Here is a 27,098-nt window from a genome sequence, read left to right as displayed (position 1 = left end):
TTGCCATACAAAAAATAATAATTTTCATACATGTGCATTTTTGTATGGCACATTTCAAGCTGTTGTAAATTTTTGACTACGTTATAATGTATCACGCGATTGTAGGTACTAATAGACTTCACATTTTGGTAACAAAATATTTAAGTGTTGCCATATAAAAAATAATAATTTTCATATATATGTATTTTTGTATGCAATATTTCAAGCTGTTGTCTTCTGTTGATATCATTAGAATGTATGAGGCGTTTGTAGGTACTAATATTCTGCACATTTTGATAAAAAAAATATTTTAGTGTGGCCATACAAAAAATAGTAATTTTCATACATTTGTATTTTTGTATGTGGTGTTTCGTGCTGTTGTCTCCCTTTAAATACCACCACCACCAAGCCCAGCATCACTAAACGTCCGTTTTCTGTATGAGGCGTTTAATGGTAGTTATAGACTGTATAAATTGGTGGAAAATTATTTCAGTGTTGCCATATAAAAAATAATAATTTTCATACAAGTGTATTTTTGTATGTCATATTTCAAGCTGTTGTTTCCTTTTGATGTCATTCCAATGTATGAGGCGTTTGTAGATACTAGAAGTATTAACATTTGGGTAAAATAATATTTCAGTGTTCCCGTACAAAAAATTATAATTTTCATACATATGCATTTTTGTATCTTATATTTCAAGCTTTTGTATATTTTTGACAACCTTATAATGTATGACGCGATTGTAGGTACTAATAGACTTCACATTTTGGTAACAAAATATTCAAGAGTTGCCATACAAGAAATAATAATTTTCATATATATGTATTTTTGTATGCAATATTTCAAGCTGTTGCCTTCTATTGGTATCATTAGAATGTATGAGGCGTTTGTAGGTACTAATATTCTGCACATTTTGATAAAAAAATATTTTAGTGTTGTCATACAAGAAATAACAATTTTTATAAATAGTTATTTTTGTATGTAATATTTCAAGCTTTTGTCTCCTTATTATGTCTTTAAAATGTATGGCTTATAGACAAAAAAATCACGACCCAAATTCTTGGTATTTTGCAAATATTAACTCATATCTTTTCCAAACAGCCCCAATCAGAATTAATAAAACTTCAATATAGGGGAAAAAATGTAAAAAAATTTTGCACGCAAAACTAAAGAAGACAACCGTTCCGCGAGCTGCTTTAGCAGCGAGCGCACACAAGCGATACCTAGTAACTATATAATTTTTAAGGGTGCCAAGTTTAACCCGAAATTTTAACATTCCAAGATCAGCAAAATCTACAAAGAAAAAAATACATAATTCTTATTCATTAAATATTTCAAAGTTTTAAATAAATCAATACAATCAATTAGATCAATAAATAGATTATAAGATAAAGATTTTTACGAATATTTTGACTCAATCAGATAAAAAAATTAAAATATGTAGGTTACCTACCCACCCGTTATAACAATCTAAAATACGCTGTTATTATTAATGATTATTTTCTATTTGATTTATCTACTCTAATACATAAGGCGCAACACAGAATTTAAGAATTAGATCATTTCCATTGAGTATACAATGATAATCAGTACATTCATACGGAACGTTTCACCTACTATCACAGTAGGTACCATGTCATAGTAAAATATTAGAACAATATTAGTCTCATAAAGTAATATAAATTGATTTATAAAAAAATGCGTCTAGCAGCAGCACATAAGCGTCAATATGAATGTCAAATGACTTCATTCCTTGTTAGAACACAAAAGAGGAAATTTAAGGGGAGATGCAGGAGTAACTCGGGAAAGGGAATTGGACCGGGGGGAACGTGGCGAGTGCGGCGAGCGAGCGCAGCGTGCAGCGGGGTAGGGCCGGACGCGCAGCTCCTCCGCACTGCGGAACGAACTTCGTGCCACGCGTCTCCTATATAATGACGTCAATGATGTTTCTTGCAGCAAACATCTGGAATTATAACGTGATGGAATGTCTATCACTAGTCACAAAAGGCTATAACTATTAAATTTGCCGTCTTAACAAGAAAGTCTTTTCATATTCCAACAAGTTTGAAGGTGGTAGAATCCTTTGTGGTTCGACTCCGGCGGTACCACTGCCACACCTATTTCTACCTAATAACAGCAGTGTTAGGCGCTATTGTATTCTGGTTTGAAGGGTGTGGTAAGGGAGACAGACTTTTCCGAGGCGTTCCAGTTTAGTCCTCAGGGCTATCGGCGCATCTGTGGCCGTCCTCAGGTAGGAATATCTAATCCTATCAGGGGTTGATTACAGATGTCCATGGGCGGCAGTAGCTACTTACCATCAGGTGGACTGCATGCTCGTCTGCTACTCTTATATTATAAAAAAAGCTATTTTATAAGTAGGTAGAGCTTATCTACTTATGACGGCAGAATAACGCCCCTGGTTGGAGAAGCTTGAAAGCAATGGTATGCGTATGGTACCTTATTTGCCGCAAGTGACTGCAAATATTATTTTACATTTTCCCTACAAAGCGAATCATTCTATCTTGTAATATTACAAAATACATACTTCTCCAGATCAGTAAGTTGTTGCTTGGGCGTGGATGCAGCAACTGGTCGGGCTTTGCCGAGCTTGGCGCGCGTGGCCTCCAGCATGTGCTGCGTGACCAGCGGCTGTGCATTGTCTTTCGGCGGGGGCTTAGATCTCACTGGATTGTCCTGAAATATAAATTTACTTGAAATATATTTGCAATATGATATTATAATTTTGAAGGTGGTAGAACCTTTGTGGTTCGATTCCGGCGGCACCACCGCCACACCTATTTCTACCTAATAACAGCAGTGTTAGGCGTTGCTGTGTTCAGTTTTGAAGGGTGTGGTAATGGAGACAGACTTTTACGAGGCGTTCCAGCTTAGTCCTCAAGGGCAGCGGCGCATCTGTGGCCGACCTCAGGTAGGAAGGAATATTTAAACCTATCTGGGGTTGATTACAGATGTCCATAGGCGGCAGTAGCCACTTACCATCAGGTGGACTGCATGCTCGTCTGCTACTCCTATACTATAAAAAAAGAAAAAACATACATCTTTCAAGCTTTTGCCTTTCCACAAGAACAATATGCTTAAAATAGTAAAATTACAGTGCGAAGTATCGCAGTTTATTCTGCGCATCAAAATAGCACATTATTAAAAACAACTTTTTTTGTATCATAAATCGATGTACAATGCAACATCGATTTATGTTACAAGCGATAGAGGATACCTTTCTGTTATCAAATGTAATTATTCTAAGCATCAATTCATGCGAGTGAGGGCCCAGGAAAAACATTATCGTCCGTTCTTCATTGTGATGACAACGTCGTGTGTGACGAAGAACGGGTCAAGTTTGGGGTCAATTATTTATACCTTAGTCTTTCTCAGCTTGACATTAGCAATGTCCTGTGGCGTGATGGTGAGTCTCGGGCCGGCGATCCTGGGTGGTGCGGAGCCACATCGAGGCAGTGTGTGGGACCGCGTCACCGGCTTGGATACTGATGGTAGGGGTGGTGGTGGCGGAGGAGGTGGTGGGGGTGGTGGCGGCGGTGGTGGCGGTGGACACTGCGGAGCTTTCGGCTGGCTCGCTTGGCAACTGTAACAAGTAGAAAATATATTTTACATGACTATTTTATTTTACACCGTCTACTGCGTATCACACAAGTTGTATAATAGGTTTGTTTTTTATATCTATAAAACTACAGACAATTGCCTTCATCAAGAGGTGGTACCAAAAATAGTCAAAAATTACTAACGAAAGTTTGCTTAACATCATGCATGCACATAAGTATAATACAACTCTGAACTAAGACTATCCAAGTATAGCTGTTGTTCCCTAGGAATTTGGTTGGCACGGCACGGCAAAACGGCATCGGTTACCTTTGGAAGGTTTCCTGCTCGTAAACAAGAAAAAAAAAGAAGGAATTTGGTTGGCGAGAGATCTCCCAAAGAATATTAAAGTTGTGTTATATATTTTTTATATTATTATACTTTTTATACCTAAAAGTATTGTCATACCATGTTACCTGAGCTTACCCTCGAGTTCTTCTATCTTCGACATCATTTTTTTCATTTGCTCATTGAGAACCTCGTTCTCCTTTGCGAGTCTGGTATGTTTATTATCGACTTCCTGTACATATTTTCTCAGTTCTTTAACCTCTTCTATCATACGATTTTCGCTATTCCCCGCACAACTCACTACAGGTTCTCTGACGATGTCCGAATACAGTCCTGTGATTGACTGGTATCCCTGTGGAAAAAAGAAATAAATTCATAACAAAATTAATTTTAAACATAAAGTTATGTATTGTTATCATTTTAAATCATTACGCGAATATAGTTGATGTATACAAATTATTTGTGAATAAATACCTAACATTTTAATTTGCGTCATTCGTCTAGCAATACATTAACAACAACAAAACAAATAATATTTAAAGTACGTCAATATATTAGTTGTTCATTTGATATTAAAATACTTCCGATTAATCTTTTATCGATTCGATACCTACGGTTGAAGGCAATAACAATTATTAATTAATTTGTGTTGTAGGTTTATGTATATACCTATTTATTAGTATTTTCATTGAAAATGTATTAATAAACTGTAACTTAATAAAACACAATTATTTTCCCGCATTCAACCTTAAAAATGCAAATATTTTGGCTAAACAACGGTTTTTTACTAAAAAAAATATAATGAATATAGTACCTAATCAAAATGCTCAAGGTCGCGATCCATCACTCTTGCATAATTATTACAGTGACGTCATGACATGTGGTTAATTTATTAAGTTTCTGCTAGGGTGACGTAACAGCGGAAATATTAATTTTAATGTGTATTTTGATTTCATAATACATTGTTATTTTTGTTACAGTTTGTAAAACCGAATAATATAATAAATAGTGCTGATCATTAGTACCTATTACTACAAACAAACAAATAAAACATGATTGGTTTATTAATTAGCAGTTGACCACTTTATGGGTGTTAGGTAAAATATCGCATGAAAGTAATCACACAAAACTGAAATAATTATTTAATCACCAATCACAGCGATGAGCATTGTTAGCCTTGTAGTATAAATATCGGTCATCTACAATGAGGCCCAGGTTCGTATACCAACGATTTTTAAAGACATGACAGAATGTAACAACTATTTCAAATGTATGCCGGTGAACTACGCGTATGTGATATTTCATGCCAACCGTCCAACTTATACTAGTTGAACTGTTTTCATTTCACAAAAAAGTTACTTAAATATAGTTCATTACCTTTTTGCCAATCCATGTGCAAAGGTCCACAATCCGCCAAACCTTGGTGCGATTGCTACGACGGTTCCTCTCCTTCCGCGGTGTTCCACCTGACAACACGAACCATTCCATGTCACTTAACACACTTGTATCCGCACCGCACTCTATTTCAACTTCTAATTTCACGGAATCTCCTTTTAGCACATTCATAGTAAACAATGATAAGCCTATCTTTTCTCTTTTACTACCAATTTACTGCTCCTCTCTATTGTTGTCTATTTCTTTCTAGTCTGTTAAAATTTATAAAACCGAACTAAGTGCGTGAAATCTTTACACTCTCATCGCGTTTAAAACATTAATTCTCTTGCTCGGTATTTCTTAGCCGTTAAAAGTTTAAAACCCTCGGATGATGTCACTGAGCTATATACGATGCTGACCGTGACTGGTTATAAGAGTTACAAATAAAAAGCATTGTCAACGAATGAGATAAGTATAATTTCGATGCAGCAATATTTAACCTTTCTTAACCCCGATGTATTATCATTTGTTTATGACGTATTTTTTAAACTACTTCAAAAAGGAGGTGGTTATCAATTCGGCCGGTATCTTTTTTTTAAATAATAATCGAATGCTTATAGGCGAAATCTTTATGCGGCAAATTGTTACTCATGCCTAATATTATAAAAATGTAAACCGTGTGACCGTTGAGGTCATCTGACCGATGTAGCCAACTATAACTAGTAGTGGACCTCCAAGTTCATGGACAATTAACATGCTTTCTATAATATTGATTAATCATTCATCATTAAGCTATTCTGGGCCTACTTCTGGTTTTCAAAATAATACCTAAGGAAAAATGATTGCAAATAGGTATATATTTGTTTTGTTTAATTACATGAAAATTACCAATGATTAAATTAAAGATATTAGGAAGGTATTACACATTTTCCATCGTTAAATTATTTCGAACCCGTGAGGGGGCCAATGGTATACCCCGCGATATGACGACCCGCGTGGCGGAGCGGTCACCATACAAGTCTGACGCGCAAAGGGTCCCGGGTTCGATCCCCGGCCAGACAGATATCTAAATGATGAATTTAGATTTCTGTTTCTGGGTTTGGGTGTTTGTGTATTTGTCTATGTGTGTGTCCATGACACCCACGACACAGAGAATCTTAGTGTGGGGCTGTGAGTGTAGAAAGCGTTTATCTTTATCTATCTATATATTTGCTTTTATAGAAGCAATGAGGCATTGAATAATTTGAATTGGTAATTCCGATACCTACCTAATCAGTCCCGTTTTAGACATATCTTGTAAATAGCGATAGTTTCATCTTAGTACCTATGTACCTACTAATATTATAATAAATGTAATTACAATATAATATAGGAAGATTGTGTATGTAACACAGCTTGTTAAAAATTGACCCCAATTAACCCGACATAAATATATTAGCGACAAAAAAACAACTAACCAATTTAACTTATTATTTTCGGTATTAGGAAACTCTGACTACATTCGATAACGGGCGTAGGAGTATGAATTTTCTGCCTTCAGTCTTAATTGGGAATGTAACATTATACAAAAATATGTAAACCTTAATAAGTTCGATTTTAGTATTCCCTTATTTTATCTAGAGTAAGCCAGTTATACTGGCTATACTAGCTTACTGTATACAAACCGTACATATACCTGTACACTCTACCATTTCAGCTTCACACTGAAATAGCGAGTTCGATATTAGTTGCGACATTTTCTTTATAATATATCCTAATGGCGCACCCAAATATGTGTACACATATTGGCAATACATTTACCTAATACCTTATTTAATATTTCAGTTATGTAAGCAAAGTGTTACTTAAAATGCTATACGTTAGTAGCTTATAATTAGCAAATTTAAAATTTTAACGTTCTCCCATTCTGTCTAATAACGGTTTTCTCATACAGCACAGCTAAGCCAAAAAAATAAACAACAACGAAGTTATTATCGCAAAAAATCAAATGAAAATTAACTTACTTGGTGTGTTACGTTCAGAGTTGTGTTTAACAGACTTAATACTCTTCCTCGATCTATGAAGTGCGTCCCTGAACAGATTCGTATCAGATTTTCGTCTTCTTTTACGTGTTTTATAAGAATAGTTGCTATTGACAGATTTAAAGGATGCCTCTGAACCAGTAGACAAAAGACACGAAGAAATAGACGATCTAGAACCTTTCGATTCTGATAGATCAGAGATACTCGATGTGCTACTTTCTGCACATTTCGTTTTCTTCGGAGGCCGAATTTCTCTGTGCTCCTCAGATTCCCGCCTGTACCGTTTATTAGAAACAGATCTTTCGGAATTATCATTAGATGTCGTTTCTGCTAAATTGAAATCCTTATTAAACGTAAAGTTTACGTCAATAACAGAATTAACTGGGTCACTTGCTTCAGTTTGGGTGGAACTGTTGACTCTGCTACCCTCGGTGGGGCTTGCGTCAATTGTCATTATACTCATAAAGGGGGGTGTTGTATTACTCTCGCTATTTTGATCACAAAATGAAACATAATAGCTTTGGTCCCAAGAAGAATTAAATGTAGTCTGCCTAGCAGATTTTCTTATCACTTCTATCGAATTATTTATTATAGTGTCTTCGATGTTTGATATTTCACTGTCATTAACAATTTCAATTTTTATTCTTTCGTCCTTCGATGCCATCTCGTTATTACTAAAATCTTTTATATATTAATGCCAGTATCTTCATTCAAGTATGAGTTTCGTTGCGTATTAATTGTAATAAAGAGTTTTCTTATATTATTACACCATTACAAGCTTGAATAACCGGATTACAACACTAAATAAAATGATTAGCACTTGAAATGCCACAGGCAATACTTATTAACGATTTGCGGGTAGATACGAAAAAAAAAATATTCCACCAGATTAGACTCATCACGCACTATATTGGTTATGAATTTTGGGGACTTCAATTTTATTAACAAGCCATACTTCTATAATATTGTTCAAACATTTCCACCATAAATATTAACTTATTTAACGCCTCAGATATTTGCGGGTAGAGCCCTAGAGTAATTCGAATCCATCTTTAGGTATCCTTTTAATACAAGAACATAGCAGCGCTTAACGTTACTGGTATAAGGTAGAAGAAGCTCGGTGTCTCTGGAGTGAAAACATAAATAAACAAGAAAATCTTGGTTACGTCCTTTAATATCCTTAGGTTGAAATAGAGCAAGTATTTCATCAGAGACTATCACAATGTACCTATTTATTATAATGTGAGATCGAATATTATTTATTCCTTTAAAGCTCAACTATGAGGGTACATAATTCATATTGTTATAAAATACTATACTCTTTACGTTACCCTTATTAACGCAAAAAATCTTCAATGGTACTCTGTGGTTATTAAATAATCTTTTTGGACTTCTCGTATTAACTTTCACAGCTGACTTTCACCTGACACCTGTCATAAATGTCATAATATTAACCCAAACGCCAATATCACTGCAATGACTGCAATGCACATTTTAAAGTTACGAAACATGTAAACTATATTGATGTTATTATATTGATTTTAACTCCAAGTCTGTTTAGTTCATTAATAAATTATCATGACCAATTGATAGGCCTACAGTAAACTACAATAAAATTGTATCATGCGTCATGGATATAAGAAAAAGATTTTTTACTGCATTTTAGTCGTAGGAATATTAATTTTATTTTTGCATCCCGATATGAACGCTAAACGGACCTATGAATATATTGAAAAGCAGAATATTCTGAGGAGCATGCACGAAGAAATAGCTGATAATTTTACCGGTACCTCCATCGCCGATTGTGATTATTACGATGTTCTTTTCGACGAAACGACTTTGCCTGTGAGTTTAGTGGACGCCGACTTGGTCGAGGGTCATAGGATACGAGAGGGCGGGGAATTTGATCCAGTCGACTGCAAACCAAAGTTCAGTACTGCAATTATAGTACCATATAGGTAAGTTCATGTTGTAATGGTTTGTTTATCGTTCGTATTTTTCGTTTTGTTTCAGGTATTTCCTTTAGTTATAAATTTATTACTCAATGTGTGTTATAAAAAAAATATATTCACATATTTCTGTGCACATAAATTGTTAATCTTGAATATTTCTCTTCTAGGGATAGACCAGAAGAATTGCGCGGATTTTTGGTATACATGCACACATATCTACGTCGTCAGCGTGTCCACTACCGCATATATGTGGTAGAGCAAGTAGATTCCAGACCATTCAATAGAGCAAAGTTGTTGAATGTCGGAGCAGTAGCTGCCATGCGAGCTGGGTACCCTTGCCTTATCCTCCATGATGTTGACTTGTTGCCTCTGAGACCTGCGAACCTGTATGCCTGCACAGAAAGGCCACGACATATGTCATCCAGTATCAACAGATTTAGGTATGTAATTGAATCTATTTTAATGATTAAGTCAGCATAATATGTTGTTATAAATCTCAATTAGCTTTGTTAGGCAAAGGAGTTTTCATTTTCTCATATTATACTAATTTAAGCTCAAAAATATTTATTTCAAAATATAACTAAGGATGTTTCCTTAATAGGGGACTAGGTTATGGAATTATATATTTTGTAAAGATTAAAATAGCAAATGAGCTAGCACCTAGTTCACCTGGTGAAAAGGGCTATCCTTTGATCGGGGACATTGGTAATCAACTCCAGTCTTGATGCTGTCTACAGTTGCATTACTAACTTGGTGGACTGCATGTTTGTTTAAGTAATCTTTTGTTTGTTCGACTTGCGGAAGCACTGCCATGCCTCTAGATAAAGTAATTTAAAGATTATTGATCATATTTTGTTTCAGGTTTGTTTTGCCATATTTAAACCAATTTGGCGGAGTGATAGCAATAACTACAAAGCAATTTAAACAAATTAATGGTATGAGTAATGAGTTCTTTGGCTGGAAGGGAGAAGATGATGATCTGTATCTTAGGCTTGAAGCCCACAAAATAAAGCTTTGTAGATTTCAACCAGAGCTAAGCAGATATCATATGGTTACTCACAATTCTCACGAAACTGGGTAAGCACAAATAAATTGTTTTTATAATCTGTAACTTTTTGGAGCCAAGCTATAATAAAAAAAAAAGATCTTCCACCTCTCCAAAGAGCCTAAAGTGATTATACCTTTATTATTCATGGGTATTAAAAGCAAAAAGAAACTCATAGTTTACTGAGACTAGTATTGACACTGCTTAACGAACTTTATCATACTGCTCTACTGTGGGTTAGAAAGTTGTATCTAAAGTAAGTACAATTTTGTACCAAAAAAGAGTTAAGGATTTATATTTTTGTTCTCAGTCAAATATTAGGTATTCTCTACAAAAAATAAAGAATTATAATTTCTGTATGATCTTATGTATTTATATCTATTTTTCAGGATCAAGGGAACAAAAGTACTTAGCAATACTAAAGAAAGAATGCAAATTGATGGGCTGTCTTCATTGAAATACACAGAAGTGGCTACAGTCCTCCATCCACTATTTACTCATATAATGGCTGATTTGTAGCATATCATAATGATAAAAACTTATACAAACCACAAGTAATCGGTGTAGCGTGGTTCGCGCCGTCTATGGCGATTTCCCCGCTCTCTATAAAGGAATAATCGGCAAAAAAAAGTTCATCAGGATTAAAAAGCACTCTCTGAAATGTGCAAAAGGCCACAGAATTCTACCTCTGTGATACTATCTTTTTTGGCGACAAAAAAAGGTCGTTCTATTTTGTGTGCGTTTTACCGCCGCCTAAACGTGCCGCCCGGTGCGTAAATTCAATTTCAAAGCTCTTCCAATATACACAATGTATGAAACACCTGATTTTGCCGTCCCGTGCCGCCCGAAGCGAACAGGCACGCTACTCTTCCACAAGTGTCCATTACCAACACAAATTGTTCCATTGCGCTTTAATATTCAAATTCTGCCATATTCAATTAATAGATTTAGAACTTCTAGTCAAATTAGAATGTAAGCTGACACACATTAGTGAATTTATTAAAGATCTCTGATCTTAAAAACGTAGATCATATTTATAAATGCTTTAATTTTTCCTAGGAGAGTGTAAGTAGAAATTTAGGTATTTATAGAAAAATCAATATTTAAGAATTATACTTAAGATTTACTTATGTTATGATTTTTTTAAAGGATTGTTGTAAAATTTATTTGTTAGCAGTGCATTTATAGTATAGTTATATTATTGAATGTTTTTATTTATCATGTTTTATAATTTTACTCTTATGTATAAATAAACTGTCATATATGTTGTTTTAAATCACAAACAATAATTGTTAGAAAACAATATACACAATTTGCTTGTGTTCATTGTTTTCTGGAGAAAAAATTACCTGCATTGATTAATTCCTTGTTTGTTGGTTTATTAAAAACAAATATTGTTTGTCATAAAAACTAATTATAATAACTATCACTATTGAAATGCAAAAAACTATTGCACATGTACTAAGATCAATATACATTGCACGCTTTCCAATGTCTAGACTCTTATTAAGAGTCTTATACATTATATTTGAATTGTGATATTTAGGAAGTTACTTAGATATGTAGTTTTGGTCCAAAAGCAATCTATTCATTAGGTACTGCTAGGTAGTATTATAAACAAGTTACATTAATTAAGCCCGTCCAGTTAAAATTGTTGAAGAAAGAACATCCATTTATATAAGATGATTGGTCCGTGAATGTACAATAAATTAAAATAATATTGTTGAACATATCATAGTAATATGTGAACAGTTTCTTATAGGACAATATTCTAAGTGAGAAACACTTGAAGTGATAAGTTGAGGAACACCTTACTTATTTATTAATGGTAGCAAAGCTATGCTCTATTTTAGTGTAATCACAGCGTTAAAGCCGAATAAAAAAAATCAATAACCAAACTGCCAGAATTAGGACGTCAATTGTACTTGGTTTACTATTACAGATGTCCAAAAACTCCAGTGAATTATAGGCTCCAGCAGACGTACTACTTTTACCATCGGGGATCGGCCATTTACCTACTTTTTTGAAGCTAGCAATTAAGCGGTACGCCCAGCATAAGTTTGCGCGTCAGTCGCACTTACTTTTAAATAACTGCTAGATTATTTCTCGGTGCAGCAGTTTAATACTAAAACGCGCCTTTTCAATACTTCGATGTCAGCAACCAAAACTTGATCAGAATTGATCATCAATCATCAATCAATCATCACAAATCACCCTTGCTAAATGTAGCTAGTCTGCTAGAGCCGTAGCATTATATATACTAATATTGTTAAGTACTTCGTTTTCGTAAAAAAATATTTATCCTATTCTAAACTGTTTCTCCGTATCTTTGAAGTTGGACTGCATGTTCGTCTGCTACTTCTATATTATATAAAAAAAAAACTTCAGTAATCTGGGGACCTCAACAAATCGTGTCATCATTAATTAGGTGGAATTTTTGGCTCTATTAGGATAATGTGCTAGTGACATCGTAGTTATAGTCTCTCAATCCTTCTATTTGCATGTGCATCTTAATAAAATTTTAATATACACATTTTACTGGAAACAATTTTAATCGTGTTGGGAATAGATTGCAGACAATACCAAATATAAGCCATATTAAGAAATAATTATACTTATAAAATAGGATTGTATTACTAATAGTGTAGACATGTTCCTAAAATTTTGGAATAGCCGTTGTACCTATAAACACATTTGGTGTCTTTGATCGAAGTGCAATAATAATTAACATGTTAAATGAAAACCACATTTATTTAAATTGCTCAATAAAGAAATGCAGGGACGTGATATGTATGTGTTGTTTTTACAATAGTTGCCATGGAAATATTTATGAATGCAAAATAAATAGATTTGAAAATATTTCATGCTTGTGTTTTACTTCTGTATACATAAAAATAATTCGCCAAGTGCGAGTCGAACTCGCACATGGAGGCTTCCATACCACCAAATGTAATATTTTTTTATTTATTTTTATTAATTTTATTATTTTCAACAATATTTAATTATATTACACAAAAATAAATAGATAGCGTTAGGGTGATTATGAATTATATGTAAAAAACTTATAATAAAATTAAAATAATTATATTAAAATATGTTTTATGGTTCTTATTTGTATTTATTATAATACCAGTTATAGTAGTAAACTGATTGTGAAAGATTCAACCGTTTCCCTTTTACGGTTTAACAGTTAGATCGAAAAATGCCGAATAATACCGGTTTGTTGTATGGAGACCACTTTGAATATTCAACTTTATTTTATTTTTAGTATTTGTTGTTATAGCGGCCACAGCTATGCATCCTCTGTAAAAATGTGTGTCTATCTATTACGGTTCCGGAGATATAGCCCTGTGACAGACGGACAGACAGCGAAGTAAATTAGTAGTAGTGTTCCTTTTTTACCCTTTGGGTACGGAACCCTAATAAAACATATATTTAGATATATTCAATATATTTGGCTTGAATAAATTTACAATAGATGGTCCCAAATAGTGAGACAAATCAGTAGCATTATATTTGGTCATAAAACAATGTTTTAATATGCTAATTTTAACAATATTTACATAATATATCAGATAACTATTTACACGGAATTGGAGAATTTATTACATATGAATTAACTGAAGACAAAAAACATAATTTCTATTTAATTAACGTAAGATTATAATGACTGGAAATACAGAATGTTTTAAATGTGATAATTAGGTTTTTATCAGAAATAAACTAGACCCACTCACCCATAGCTTGACAGAGTAATATTTAAAATTTTCAGAACTAAATAAAATAATAACTTAGTTACCAATAAAATGTATAAAAATATATCACAACATTCCAAAAACACGAAATGAGAGTTAGCACCCTAAACCAATCGAAGTGTACCCCATGACAGTATTTGTACCCTTACACATTCAATTTTAAGAAACAAACATAAAAAAATATTAAAAATGATCCTTAGGTTTTTTTGTATTACTGTTTTACAAATATAGCTGTCTGAATTAATTAATACTTCCATAAAAACACTGAATATTTACAGGACATACACGGTCACATATAGACTTCTATACTGTAATTTTAATTACACATTACATGGAGAGATATTTTTTTTGTTTGTTTCAGAGAACCAAATATGATAAAATTTATCATTACATTTAATGTTATTACAATATAATAATATGACTGGTTATTTTTCACTTTAGCCGAATACACAAATATCACATTGATAAAATATACAAAGCAAATTTAATTTACATGAAAAATACATACAATTTACAATTTCTTTCTGAACCATACCAATTCACTGAGAGATATATGTAATTTACAGACAAAATCATTCATAGATACAACAGAATGTAACTCATGATTCAGTTTTAGGGTCGTAGAACTAACATACTGACTAGTCCTAGCACAAAGGAGAATACTAATTTGAGGTTGGAGCCAATGTGTAGCCAGTCAGGCCACTGTGATTTGATTGTTTGTTCAGGTTGTGTGGGCAGTAACAATGCTGCAATGCAACATATGCTCACCGCTACCGCCACTACGTTGACTGGCTGCTGTTCTCTGTTAAATGTAATAAGAATATGTTCATAATTTCCATTATACATTATATTAAAATGCTTCATACATTGTTTACATTTTGTGGGCACCATGGATACACAAGATTTTTTTTTTTTTTTATAATATAGGAGTAGCAGACGAGCATGCAGTCCACCTGATGGTAAGTGGCTACTGCCGCCCATGGACATCTGTAATCAACCCCAGATAGGATTAGATATTCCTACCTGAGGTCGGCCACAGATGCGCCGCTACCCCTGAGGACCAAGCTGGAATGCCTCGAAAAAGTATGTCTCCCTTACCACACCCTTCAAACCGGAACACAGAAGCGCCTAACACTGCGGTTATTAGGTAGAAATAGGTGTGGCGGTGGTGCCGCCGGAGTCGAACCACAAAGGGTTCTACCACCTTCAAACGTACACAAATGGTACACAAATGCCAATAAATCTAATTTTACTAAGATATTGAGTAATATTTAAATGTCAGCTCCACCAGGGATTACTGGACTGGACCTGGACTCTCTGATACATATAATCTTAGTACCACATAGGTCATAAAAAAATGGTAACGCAAAAATTCTGATATATGTTATTCTTTAACAGTTTCAACTTTTCAATTGTTTGGATGTTTATATTATGTGGCTAACATTGAGTTTTCAAAGTTCAAAATTATAAGAATGATTTTAAATACTACAAAATAATTAAAATGTAAATAAGTAACAAACCTGAAATGTGAAGGGTGGTTGCATGTGACTCGCGCATGTTCCTCTGTGGGTCTGATAGGGGCAGCCCTTGGGGCCAGGGGGTGAAAACTGTCACCTAAACTTTCAGGGTTTGTATTTGAAGGTTCACCTTCTATTAGCTTTGTTGGTATGTCTCTTTTGCCCAGAGCCTAGTATAAAAATGAAACAATGATAAGAAAATAGAAGACAATAGAATAATCATGTGAATACAATAGTTACTGTTTTTTTTACCTTATTGGAAAATTTAAAAATATGCATATGAGCATAAGTGTGTTTATGTGTATAACAATTTGTTTCTTTGAAATCAGTGGATGGTCAGTGCAAAGTTTTTCTCTACTATCTATAGTTACTATCGACGCCTTATTGCTTAATTGTGAATGTCACAATAGATGGCAATACTTTAAATGTCCTTGATTAATAAATAACATGATCTAGTCCAACTTTTTCCTCAAACAATTCAAGTGGCAATATGTGGATAGATTTTATGTGACATACCTGCTGAGTATTTCTATCGTACATTGTTATTCTGAATTTTTCCACAGTATTGCAATGCGAGGCGGTGGGCTGAGTGTACCTGACTACTATGTCTATACAACTTTGTGGCGCGATTACACCCTCCGGATCGATCACGGTGAACTTGTTTGGAGACGTACATAGCACTGGAAGAATATTCAAATTATACTAAACCATCCATATGTTTACTAAACATCACAAAAAATAATCCCGTGGCACCTTTGAAATTCACAGAGAAATCGTATGGATTATAAACTGTCAATAATTGTTTATGTGTATGCCGAGCATTTAAGTAGAATTCCAGCGAGACTGGGAACACAAACACGGGAAAATTCTTCATTTTTGTTAAAATTTGCGCGACCTAGAACAAAGCAAAACAACAACAATTTCGATATTTTCCCATCAATTCACACTTAAAGCCTGACAGCTGTGTTGACAGCACTGACATTAGAGTCAGACAAAAGTTGACAAAACTGACAATTCCGAACAAATTGACCAATGTTACCAGTTAAATATGTATTGCGCTAGTTAGTTGATAACTTTTTTAATAAATGAATATTAATTGTAAACCAATACAGATTTTTTACAATAAATCAATCAAATCATCATCAAAGTGAATAATATTTTTTTAGAAGAAGCCTTTTATTTTAGATTGGACACAGTTAGAAGATGCTCTAAGATTTTATGGTATCCAACTTTTTTCATCTACCGTTTACTTTTATAAATTACCGGCGCGTTAATCTTTATTGGGTAACGCAGGGTAACGCTTGTTCTTACGCATTTACATGAAGTTAAAGTTATAAGTAGAATCTTTGTTTTCCACACATATAGGTTTCTATACCACAAAATGAAGAGGTATATAACTACTCTTTGTTCCCCACGTTCAATGTGAATCAAGATCAGCAGATCGCGAACATGATTAAAAAATACTGTGATCCGTTAAGTATGTCTAACAGTTTCGAGGTTTATTTTGATCTTTTACTTTATCCTCCAGCACCTTCGATCACTAATAAGAACGCACGCACAAAATGTCAATGTCTCAAAAATAACATAGCTGGTGACTGGACTGTATAATATGTACTACGGAAAAGGAAAACTATCCGAATTCCGAGGTAGACTACAGATGTCTAAGTTTAAAGGATTATCTTTCATAAAGCTATTTCACTGCTATAAAGCTACAACACAAAAATATGCGTGGCGGTCGTATTATTTTCTTTTAGGGACAAGTTCTTCCACATGCAGACCAAATAATAACAATACATTGAATAAAAATTCTGTTATCAATAAAATACTATTTAATCCAGTCAATAAATACAAAATTAAATATAGGCTCAGTTATTAGTCTACAATTTTCTACTAACATCTACATAATTGTATGCGTATCTATAGATATTATTGTATCGTTCAAGCATTCCTATAAGAGTTTGTATATCTATTACATTGTAGACTTTTGTAGTAGAAAATGCGTTACTAACTTTATAACAAAACAAAAGTATATGACCATAGCTATTGTTATCTGTATATCTATTGCTTTTGCGCATCCACTTCGTACGCACAAATAGATGATGTTGCACGATGATAGTAAATGAAAGAAATCAAAATAAATAAAAAAAAAACATTTTGACAAAAAGTCCAGTTGGCTGATTTGCGAATTAAGGTACGGATAGGATGAAACATTTTATTTTCTGGATTTGAACAATAATATTGAGACACTATATCTATATTGAGAAAATGTTTGGAGATTTTTTGTAACATAATAATATACACGTTATACACTTTCCTACAGCCTTGAATATACATTTTTATCAATAAAAATATTCCACGTCCGGCATGGCATTTGCAAGTCTTCATTCAAACTTCAGACCAAAATATTATACAAATTTTCTCTAAAGCACTGAAGTATACACGGAAATATACACATAGTACAAATGATGTTGAGTGTATGCATGGTTAAGTGAAGTAAATTTAAAAATTTGCAACGTCATCAAATTTTAAATTGTACTCAGTACCTCACACAAATGCAATATGTGCTTCAATGCAATATTTCGCGATTTTTTTTCTTCTTTCAGCCTGAAATCCTTACAATCAAAAACAACTTCAGAGAGCTAATATTAGACACAAAGTAACAACTTATAAAATGGTAATATTCGATAATATTTTTAAACATAATATTTCAATATATAATGTACATGTTTGCAAACAAGTATCTATTGGTATGGGTACAACATGGCCACAGCGGGGTCTTCGGTCTCGAAGGTGATCAGAACATCCTTGAATTTGTCGAGAAGTTGCATAAGCTGCGATCGCGTAACATTCTCCATAAACATTATTTCTTCTAAGTGCTGTTCTCCGCGGAAATACCCTGTAATAAAATTTGTAGTTTATTTTACAATTAATTCTATCAAATATAAATAAAACAGGAAAAAGGAATAATAAAGAATCTCATGAATTTGTAAAATTGATTTACTCAAAATTTTATAATGTGGTCGATTCTATTCATCTCGTCTGTTATTTATCTATCAATTGTTTTACACTTGATTTTTTATCGACAATTTCTTCATATTACTTTTTATTTATGTATAATACCTCTATAAAATATAAAAGATACAAAAGAGCGAACGTAATGCTTGATCTGCCTTTTTTAATAATTGCATTTTTAATCATAAATTTTCGCAATTAACGGGAAGATATCGCGTGCTTAAAGGTAAAAGGGCCTATAGCTAAGGGTTAATAGGGATTTATGCTGAAAGGGCACATAAAAAAAAATTCAGCATAAATCGCTATTAACCCTTAGATATAGGCCCTTTTACCTTTAAGCACGCGATATATAACATCATACGGAATATAAAATGTGGTCCCATTTTATACCTTCATCAAGTTATTGGACGAAACTCAACTTCTTTCAAGTTAAGTCTAATTTTGCGTAATAAATTTTCGTAGTTCACGGGAATCTTCCCGTGAATCAAATATCTATTTAACGTCACACGATAGGAACCCATTGTATATCTTCTACCCGATTATTGTACAAAAGTTTTCATCAACGTACCCTTCTTATGCAACTGCGCTAATAACAGTAGATCGTCAGGGTTCTCGGAAGCGGGGATAGTGGCCAGCATGGTCCTCTCCTCGGAAGTGAAAGTGTCCAGCAAAGACTCTGTAGTGGGCGGGTCGCTGGACACGCGACAAGAGTCCGCCGCGTCACAGCCCGCGGGAGCACTCCACACCGTTGGCGGTTGGAAACTGGAAACAGTATTTTTTTTTTCTTATAATATGGGAGTAGCAGACGAGCATGCAGCCCACCTGATGGTAAGTGGCTACTGCCGCCCATGGACATCTGTAATCAACCCCAGATAGGAATAGATATCCCTACCTGAGGTCGGCCACAGACGCGCCGCTACCCCTGAGGACTAAGCTGGAATGCCTCTAAAAAGTATGTCTCCCTTACCACACCCTTCAAAACGGAACACAACAGCGCCTACACTGCTGTTATTTGGCAGAAATAGGTGTGGCGGTGGTGCCGCCGGAGTCGAATCACAAAGGGTTCTACCACCTTCTAAATTATTATTACATATTTATTTATCCTTTGTTATTAGATAATGTTATATTTGATGATGATAGAAATTAATTATCACTTACTAAACGGTAAAGGAAACCATCGTGAGGAAACCTTCATACCTGAGAGATTTATAAAAAAAAAACTCAAAAATATGTGAAGTCTACTACCAATACGCACTTGGGCAGCGCGGTACACTATGACCTAATCCTTCTCGTTCTGAGAGGAGACCCGTGCCCAGCAGTGGGACAGTAATGGGTTGTTATTAGAGCACTGTGTAAATTAAAAAAAAAAAAAAAAACAAGTCTTGCAACTTAATTCTTCTACCGTTAAAAGTTGAGATCCATGTAATACAAAGTCGGTTAATTTATTCAGTTGATACTTGATGGACCTTCTGTTTTAAATTGTTTCGTAATTTAAATAGACTTGGCAATCGTACTAAACAATGTTGTTTAATATGTGACTGTTATGCGATGTGATGCAATGAAAACACAATGTATGGACACGACGAATCCATATAAGATTAAATAATAAAATTTTGTCTCAAATAATTCTATTTAGACATACCTCATCTCACTCTGCAATTTCAAATTTAACGAGACCCCATTCTTCTTTTCTGTACCGTTTACAAAACCGTTGCACTTATTCGTTTTCGGCGACGTATCCAAATCGCTTTCGAACTTATCTTCATCGCTACTCGTATCCCTATTCAATAAATTATCAGTCTCTTTGAACGACAAATCTGACAACCTTGACGGTAAAATTTTCACAACCTTTTCCGTATCGGACTTGTCCAAACCGTTAACTAAATCCACATGCCCATTCACAAGTGGGCCATTTTCATTACCATTTCCATTAACATTATTCGATATGCCACTGTCCACTGAATTTCCGTGTAGTTTCTTCTGTATAACGCTGCCGCTGTTGAAATCACATCCATTTACATTCGGCTTGACTAGACCGTCGACCACATCAATCCCATCATCGAAAGAGTGGTTAGCTGAGTCGACTTCGTTGAAGTTGTCGAATTTCGTATGATCTGATTCGATGACAATGGGTTTGGTATGTGAGAAGTCGGTCTGGTTGAGGTTGTTCTGCGTTGGGTAGTCTTCGTCTGAGTCCGGGAACGCGTTGGTGCTTCCCCTGGATTCAACAGGCTCTGGCACGTTGAGTTGAATCTGATTCAGCGATGAAAACGAAACGCTGCTCGAGTTGTAGTAAATGTCGTGTTTCTCGCAGAAGTATTCTTTACCATCTGAAAATAAACATAATTAAATAAGAATTGGCGAAGTACGAGTCAAACATAGAGGCTTAAAAAATAGCCTTTTCCTTTACTTTGCCATATATCACTACTTCCCGAAATTTATTCCTTATTAGCGATACTATCTGATGATGGAATAATACGGTTGTTTTTTTCAAAATGACCTCGTTCGATTCTCGACTAGATAGATAATCTTTTAAAAAATCTAATGATGCAGTTTTAGTTTTTATCAAAATCGTCCTCGTATCTCCTTTCATAATTTTTCGCTAATCCTTAAAGTTTCGGATTTGGCCCTGGAGGCCCGTTTGAAAAATTCACCTTGTATATGGTATATGTACAGGATTTTTAAAAAACTCCAATAGTGTGCTTCAAAAACGTGTAGCGCCATCTCGTACTAGTAGCGGGAAGTCACCACACTCTGCATACATACACACATAAACATATGCCCGCGCCGCTGCGGGACACGTGCCCCAGCACACACATTACCCAGCGCGTGGTGTCGCGAGTGCGGCGAGTTGAACTGCACGTAGGTGTGCAGCTGCAGCAGCAGGCGGCGGCGCAGCAGCCACGCCACCAGGCGCGCCGCTGCGGGACACGTGCCCCAGCACACACATTACCCAGCGCGTGGTGTCGCGAGTGCGGCGAGTTGAACTGCACGTAGGTGTGCAGCTGCAGCAGCAGGCGGCGGCGCAGCAGCCACGCCACCAGGCGCGCCGCTGCGGGACACGTGCCCCAGCACACACATTACCCAGCGCGTGGTGTCGCGAGTGCGGCGAGTTGAACTGCACGTAGGTGTGCAGCTGCAGCAGCAGGCGGCGGCGCAGCAGCCACGCCACCAGGCGCGCCGCTGCGGGACACGTGCCCCAGCACACACATTACCCAGCGCGTGGTGTCGCGAGTGCGGCGAGTTGAACTGCACGTAGGTGTGCAGCTGCAGCAGCAGGCGGCGGCGCAGCAGCCACGCCACCAGGCGCGCCGCTGCGGGACACGTGCCCCAGCACACACATTACCCAGCGCGTGGTGTCGCGAGTGCGGCGAGTTGAACTGCACGTAGGTGTGCAGCTGCAGCAGCAGGCGGCGGCGCAGCAGCCACGCCACCAGGCGCGCCGCTGCGGGACACGTGCCCCAGCACACACATTACCCAGCGCGTGGTGTCGCGAGTGCGGCGAGTTGAACTGCACGTAGGTGTGCAGCTGCAGCAGCAGGCGGCGGCGCAGCAGCCACGCCACCAGGCGCGCCGCTGCGGGACACGTGCCCCAGCACACACATTACCCAGCGCGTGGTGTCGCGAGTGCGGCGAGTTGAACTGCACGTAGGTGTGCAGCTGCAGCAGCAGGCGGCGGCGCAGCAGCCACGCCACCAGGCGCGCCGCTGCGGGACACGTGCCCCAGCACACACATTACCCAGCGCGTGGTGTCGCGAGTGCGGCGAGTTGAACTGCACGTAGGTGTGCAGCTGCAGCAGCAGGCGGCGGCGCAGCAGCCACGCCACCAGGCGCGCCGCTGCGGGACACGTGCCCCAGCACACACATTACCCAGCGCGTGGTGTCGCGAGTGCGGCGAGTTGAACTGCACGTAGGTGTGCAGCTGCAGCAGCAGGCGGCGGCGCAGCAGCCACGCCACCAGGCGCGCCGCTGCGGGACACGTGCCCCAGCACACACATTACCCAGCGCGTGGTGTCGCGAGTGCGGCGAGTTGAACTGCACGTAGGTGTGCAGCTGCAGCAGCAGGCGGCGGCGCAGCAGCCACGCCACCAGGCGCGCCGCTGCGGGACACGTGCCCCAGCACACACATTACCCAGCGCGTGGTGTCGCGAGTGCGGCGAGTTGAACTGCACGTAGGTGTGCAGCTGCAGCAGCAGGCGGCGGCGCAGCAGCCACGCCACCAGGCGCGCCAGCCGCGGTCCGCCCGCGCCGCTGCGGGACACGTACCACAGCGGTGCCGGCAGCGAGAAAGACCCCAACATCTGGATGGACATACATTGTTACATAAATACCTCCTTAATCTCTCTTTACCAGTTAAAACCACCACCTAGGCAGCGACACCACCGCCACACCTATTTATGGCAAATAACAGCAGTGTTAGCTCTGTTGTTTTCTGGGTTAGAGGTAGTGGTAAGGGAGACATACTTTACTGAGGCGTTCCAGCTTAGTCCTCAAGGGTAGCGGCTCATCTTTGGCCAACCTCAAGTCAAGGAATATAATCCTATCTAGAGTTGATTACAGTTGTCCATGGGCGACAGGAGCCAATACCACCAGGTGGTCTGCCACCCCTATGAAATAAAAATAGTTACTAATTAGAATCACTTAAATTAATATCAGAAACTGTTACCTGCAAGAGGCATAATCCCGGGAACTCCTTAGCAAACTCATCCACAATGGGAGAGTTGATGTGGATGTTGGCCCCAGGTGCTACAACGTACACATTGCCTTCACACAGGGGGTAGATCACTGTCGCCTTTGCCCAGTACACCAGATGTCCCGTAAGCTGAAAGGCCTGGAATAAAATAAAATTATAAAAAATTTCCACACTCTGAAAAGACTTTTGAAGTTGAGATAATGGGATAACTTTTAATGGCTTTTTGTCAGAAAAACTTTTAAGAAAATATTGATATCTATCAATTTCTAGAAGTGCAGTTATTTATAATCAACCTTTGAATGTTTTGTGTACCATAGATAAAAATGTGTCAATTTCTGCCTAGTAGAATTGCCAAATTTCGTTCGGTGGTATAAATAACGAAATAGGATTCCCATATGAAAATTCATAAACCATGGACTATTCCTAACATTTATACCTGTTTCAAAGTGATGTCGGCTTCAATGGCAAGAGTTTGTAGACTTTTTAGTGGACTGTACAGTTTGATTAGCCTTAAGAGTGCAGGGCTGCCATCAAGTGGTATAGATGCTAAAAGTTCATTAGGATCCACCTGCAAAAAATATACGTAATTACAAGTACAGTAGCCTGTTTAATTAACTGAAAAGACATGGCGCTTAAACAATTTTACGAAAAGGATATTCTTACTTAAGGTGCATTCACATTACCCGAGATGTACAAAATAGCTTCGTTATTGATGTGATCCATACACAATGATTCCCACCAATTTTTATTTTGTTTCATTCAACCAAAATTGTAAATCTATATATACCTCAGCTACCTTGTTCATCTCTGGTGAAAAGGCACCTTAATTTCCCACTGTAATATGGCACACTATAGTATGGAACTGTGGCGCTACAAGTAATTTATTTTTAATTTCTTAACTTTATAGGGGATGTCTAAATACTCAATATTTTTTAATATAATACCATTCAACATACCATCAGTAATATTCCATGATACGGTCTTAGCTTCTCCACACACTTGTCTATAGTTTCCGGTTCTATAATCAGTCCTCTGTTGTGAATTTGATGAGCTTTGTGTGGCAGGCAAAATGATAGCAGAACCCATTTATTTATACGGACTTGGACTATTCCTGTAAAAATATTTATAATTGAATATATTAAAAATAAGGTGGTCATAGAAAATTCTTAATTTAACATTGGAGATGCTACACATCTCATTAAATCTACAATCCAATTTACATTGACAGACATTGACCATGTTGGACAAGGGGCATAACAGTCATCATCATATTTTCATATACTATAGCTTAACATGCCTGTTTGCCCAGCTTTTATATATGCGGCTGAGTCATAATACATGTTACACATTGTATAGGAGTATAATAATAGAATATAGCATATTTGTATGCTCCTATCACAAAAAACAAAGAATAAACCTGTGCTACTGAGTTCTTCAAACACAGCTTTCATAGATCTAGCAAGAGAACTCCTCTGTAGGATAAGATGGAAAGCTGATTTCGGACTTGTGTCTGCTCCATAATCTGAATTATAAGTGGAGACCAAATGCCTTGGGACATCTTCCTCTTCATCATTTTCAGTGGAATTCATTTCGTTATCTAGAGCTGATACTTCATCGTGTGCTGCAAGCTGCAAGAAGAAATTAAAAGTAATAGTTGATATTAAAAAATAATGATTTTGTAAAATATGATCTTTTTATGTAAATGGGAAAGGGCATCGCCGGCCATTGATGCATGGAGCAGTTACAGCCCCATGCAATGTAGTAGGAATCAAATGTGTGAGATGTTTTTGTTATTTCTAGGAGCTGCCGTTTTTGCACCCCCTTGACTATACCCATGTACGTAATGGGTGAATATATGGATATTTCTGTATTTTTTTGTATTGATAATATTAAAGGAATCATCAACTAAAGTTAGTAAGTAGATTTTTCTATATCTATAACTATGGACAATCCACGTTTACTTACAATGGGTTGTTTTTATTCAGTTTTATGTGTATGTTCTACAAGACTTCTATAGTCTATTGTGATTCATGTCATACGAATTATGTTAGTTTAAATTAAAACTAGCTGATTACTTAATGGCTACAAAACTACCTCCATTAGTGGACACAATGGACCAAATCAGAGTAAATGAGAACCATAACTCTAGTAAATTAGTGTAGAAAATGTCACACGAATTGTGTTAGTTTAAATAAAAACTAGCTGATTACTTAATGCCTCCAAAATACCTCTATTAGTGGACAAAGTGGACCAAATCAGAGTAAATGAGATGCATATATTTCGTAAATTAGTGTATAAAATTAGTGGGAAGTTAATGATAAATGCAGAGTAATTACCATTATTAACATTTCTTCGGTCAAATATGAGCACCTTTTCTCTTCATGTCTCAATGCTTTGCCTAGCCTTTTGCTCAAATCATAGTAGCATTTTACTGTAAATATAAAAAATATAATACAACTTATTAATAAATAATGCAAACTCGATAATGCCAATGCAAAGGAATAATAGATGAAGGATTGTAAGAAACAATATTTATGTTACTAAAAGTACTGAGGTTATGTTCGGAAGTAATTATTCATATGAATTTAAGTATCAATTCAAAAAAACTATTTTTACTGCTCATTACCATACCTATAGAGTGGCTTGCAGAAGCCTGCAAAGCGAACACAATGTTGATTAGAATCATAGCAGCCGTGTCATCTTTGTTTGTCCTGTATGGAAGGAGTGTGGGGTGTCCCACAAACCTCACATCGTTCACTTTCAGCTCAAACTTCCTGTTGCATAGCTCAGCCTTCACCGCAAAGAGAGTTGACAGCATTTTATCTGTAAAGCCACTTAGCTGCCCTGAAAATTACCATGTATGTTCAATCAGATATATTATATGTATATAGTTTATAAGTTACACATTTATGTAAAGGAATAACATAAAATTTTTTTGGTATTAACATGTTTATAAAATCTTTCAGACGATCCTAGAAAGAAATTTATAGGTAGTAATCCATCATTATTTTACAAAATTTAACAAGTTTTTTTAACAGTTTTTATATTCCACATTTTATATAAGTAAAAATGATGGCATAATTATTTATTTTACATTGAGATGTTATTATATAATTTTATTCTGTATGAAATACTTATATACTTAATTACTGATATAATACAACCTTTTAATAAAGTTCAATGGACTTGTTACATTCAAAGTCATAAGAACTTTATTGGTTGAGGATGTAAAACAAAATATACTATCAAACAAAATTGGTGAACTTCAGGCATATAATGAATATTTAATTACCTTTACAAATGTTAGATGTCTGTGTTTGTGGGTTCTGTAAGAGGTCTTCAGTGGAGTTGATCGCGTATGGATTGTGACGACCACATTTCTTCTGTTTATTCTCATCTTTATTCTCAGTAGTATAAGGATATCTGAATAGTAAGCGATCCCCTTTACTATCCGATTTCACGAAGAATATGTTCAAAGGATTCACTTCCATGGTGTGTAACAATGCAAAATTGTGCACAAATTATAAATAAGTCACTAGTAAACAACGTAATTTGCGAATGAAAAGTTTTGTGACAAGGACAATGGACGTAATTTCACTAATTTTTCTATTAAATCCATCTTACGAAGCACTGTATATGACTATGCAGTTTTTCCACTAAAATTACTGAACAGAAACAAATAACACGAAAAAAGTTTACAAAAAGTAAAAGTAATCTGAGAAATCACAAAACACAAATGACTCACAAGCGCAAGTTGTAATTGTCAAGTCAAAGTCAATTTGACTTTCGAATTTTTTCAATTTTGTTTTTTAATGTCAATGGTTTTTCATAGGCTTGAATATTCTT

General features: G+C 36.2%; 4 protein-coding genes across 4 annotated transcripts; 1 reads left to right on the top strand and 3 right to left on the bottom strand.

Annotated features, from left to right (window-relative positions):
* Positions 1-1,213: 1,213 nt before the first annotated feature.
* Positions 1,214-8,120, bottom strand: LOC140743752 (uncharacterized). Its single transcript, XM_073075308.1, has 6 exons — positions 7,261-8,120; positions 5,261-5,349; positions 4,012-4,235; positions 3,359-3,581; positions 2,526-2,674; positions 1,214-1,943 (listed from the first exon to the last, which is right to left on the bottom strand). Exons 1-6 carry the CDS (start codon positions 7,940-7,942, stop codon positions 1,727-1,729), a joined length of 1,584 nt encoding a protein of 527 aa, XP_072931409.1. The 5' UTR covers positions 7,943-8,120; the 3' UTR covers positions 1,214-1,726.
* A 588-nt stretch (positions 8,121-8,708) lies between these two features.
* LOC140743806 (beta-1,4-N-acetylgalactosaminyltransferase bre-4) lies at positions 8,709-13,137 on the top strand. The gene is made up of 4 exons (XM_073075397.1): positions 8,709-9,236; positions 9,398-9,670; positions 10,092-10,307; positions 10,665-13,137. The coding sequence occupies exons 1-4, from the start codon at positions 8,902-8,904 to the stop codon at positions 10,792-10,794; spliced, it is 954 nt and encodes a 317-aa protein (XP_072931498.1). The 5' UTR covers positions 8,709-8,901; the 3' UTR covers positions 10,795-13,137.
* Positions 13,138-13,709: 572 nt separating this feature from the next.
* LOC140743815 (motile sperm domain-containing protein 1-like) lies at positions 13,710-16,539 on the bottom strand. Its single transcript, XM_073075402.1, has 4 exons — positions 16,301-16,539; positions 16,064-16,227; positions 15,551-15,717; positions 13,710-14,832 (listed from the first exon to the last, which is right to left on the bottom strand). Exons 1-4 carry the CDS (start codon positions 16,419-16,421, stop codon positions 14,643-14,645), a joined length of 642 nt encoding a protein of 213 aa, XP_072931503.1. The 5' UTR covers positions 16,422-16,539; the 3' UTR covers positions 13,710-14,642.
* Positions 16,540-17,353: 814 nt separating this feature from the next.
* Nprl3 (GATOR complex protein Nprl3) lies at positions 17,354-27,011 on the bottom strand. The gene is made up of 11 exons (XM_073075295.1): positions 26,545-27,011; positions 25,884-26,096; positions 25,589-25,683; positions 24,670-24,880; positions 24,209-24,363; positions 23,689-23,820; positions 23,226-23,390; positions 22,683-22,860; positions 20,202-20,889; positions 19,128-19,321; positions 17,354-18,443 (listed from the first exon to the last, which is right to left on the bottom strand). Exons 1-11 carry the CDS (start codon positions 26,741-26,743, stop codon positions 18,289-18,291), a joined length of 2,385 nt encoding a protein of 794 aa, XP_072931396.1. The 5' UTR covers positions 26,744-27,011; the 3' UTR covers positions 17,354-18,288.
* Positions 27,012-27,098: the final 87 nt, after the last annotated feature.

The sequence above is a fragment of the Epargyreus clarus genome, unplaced genomic scaffold (assembly GCF_041222505.1).
Source record: "Epargyreus clarus isolate Ecla_fem2 unplaced genomic scaffold, WU_Ecla_fem_2.2 ptg000001l, whole genome shotgun sequence".
NCBI classification, from domain to species: Eukaryota; Metazoa; Arthropoda; class Insecta; order Lepidoptera; family Hesperiidae; genus Epargyreus; species Epargyreus clarus.
This window is presented reverse-complemented; position numbering and strand designations above follow the sequence as displayed.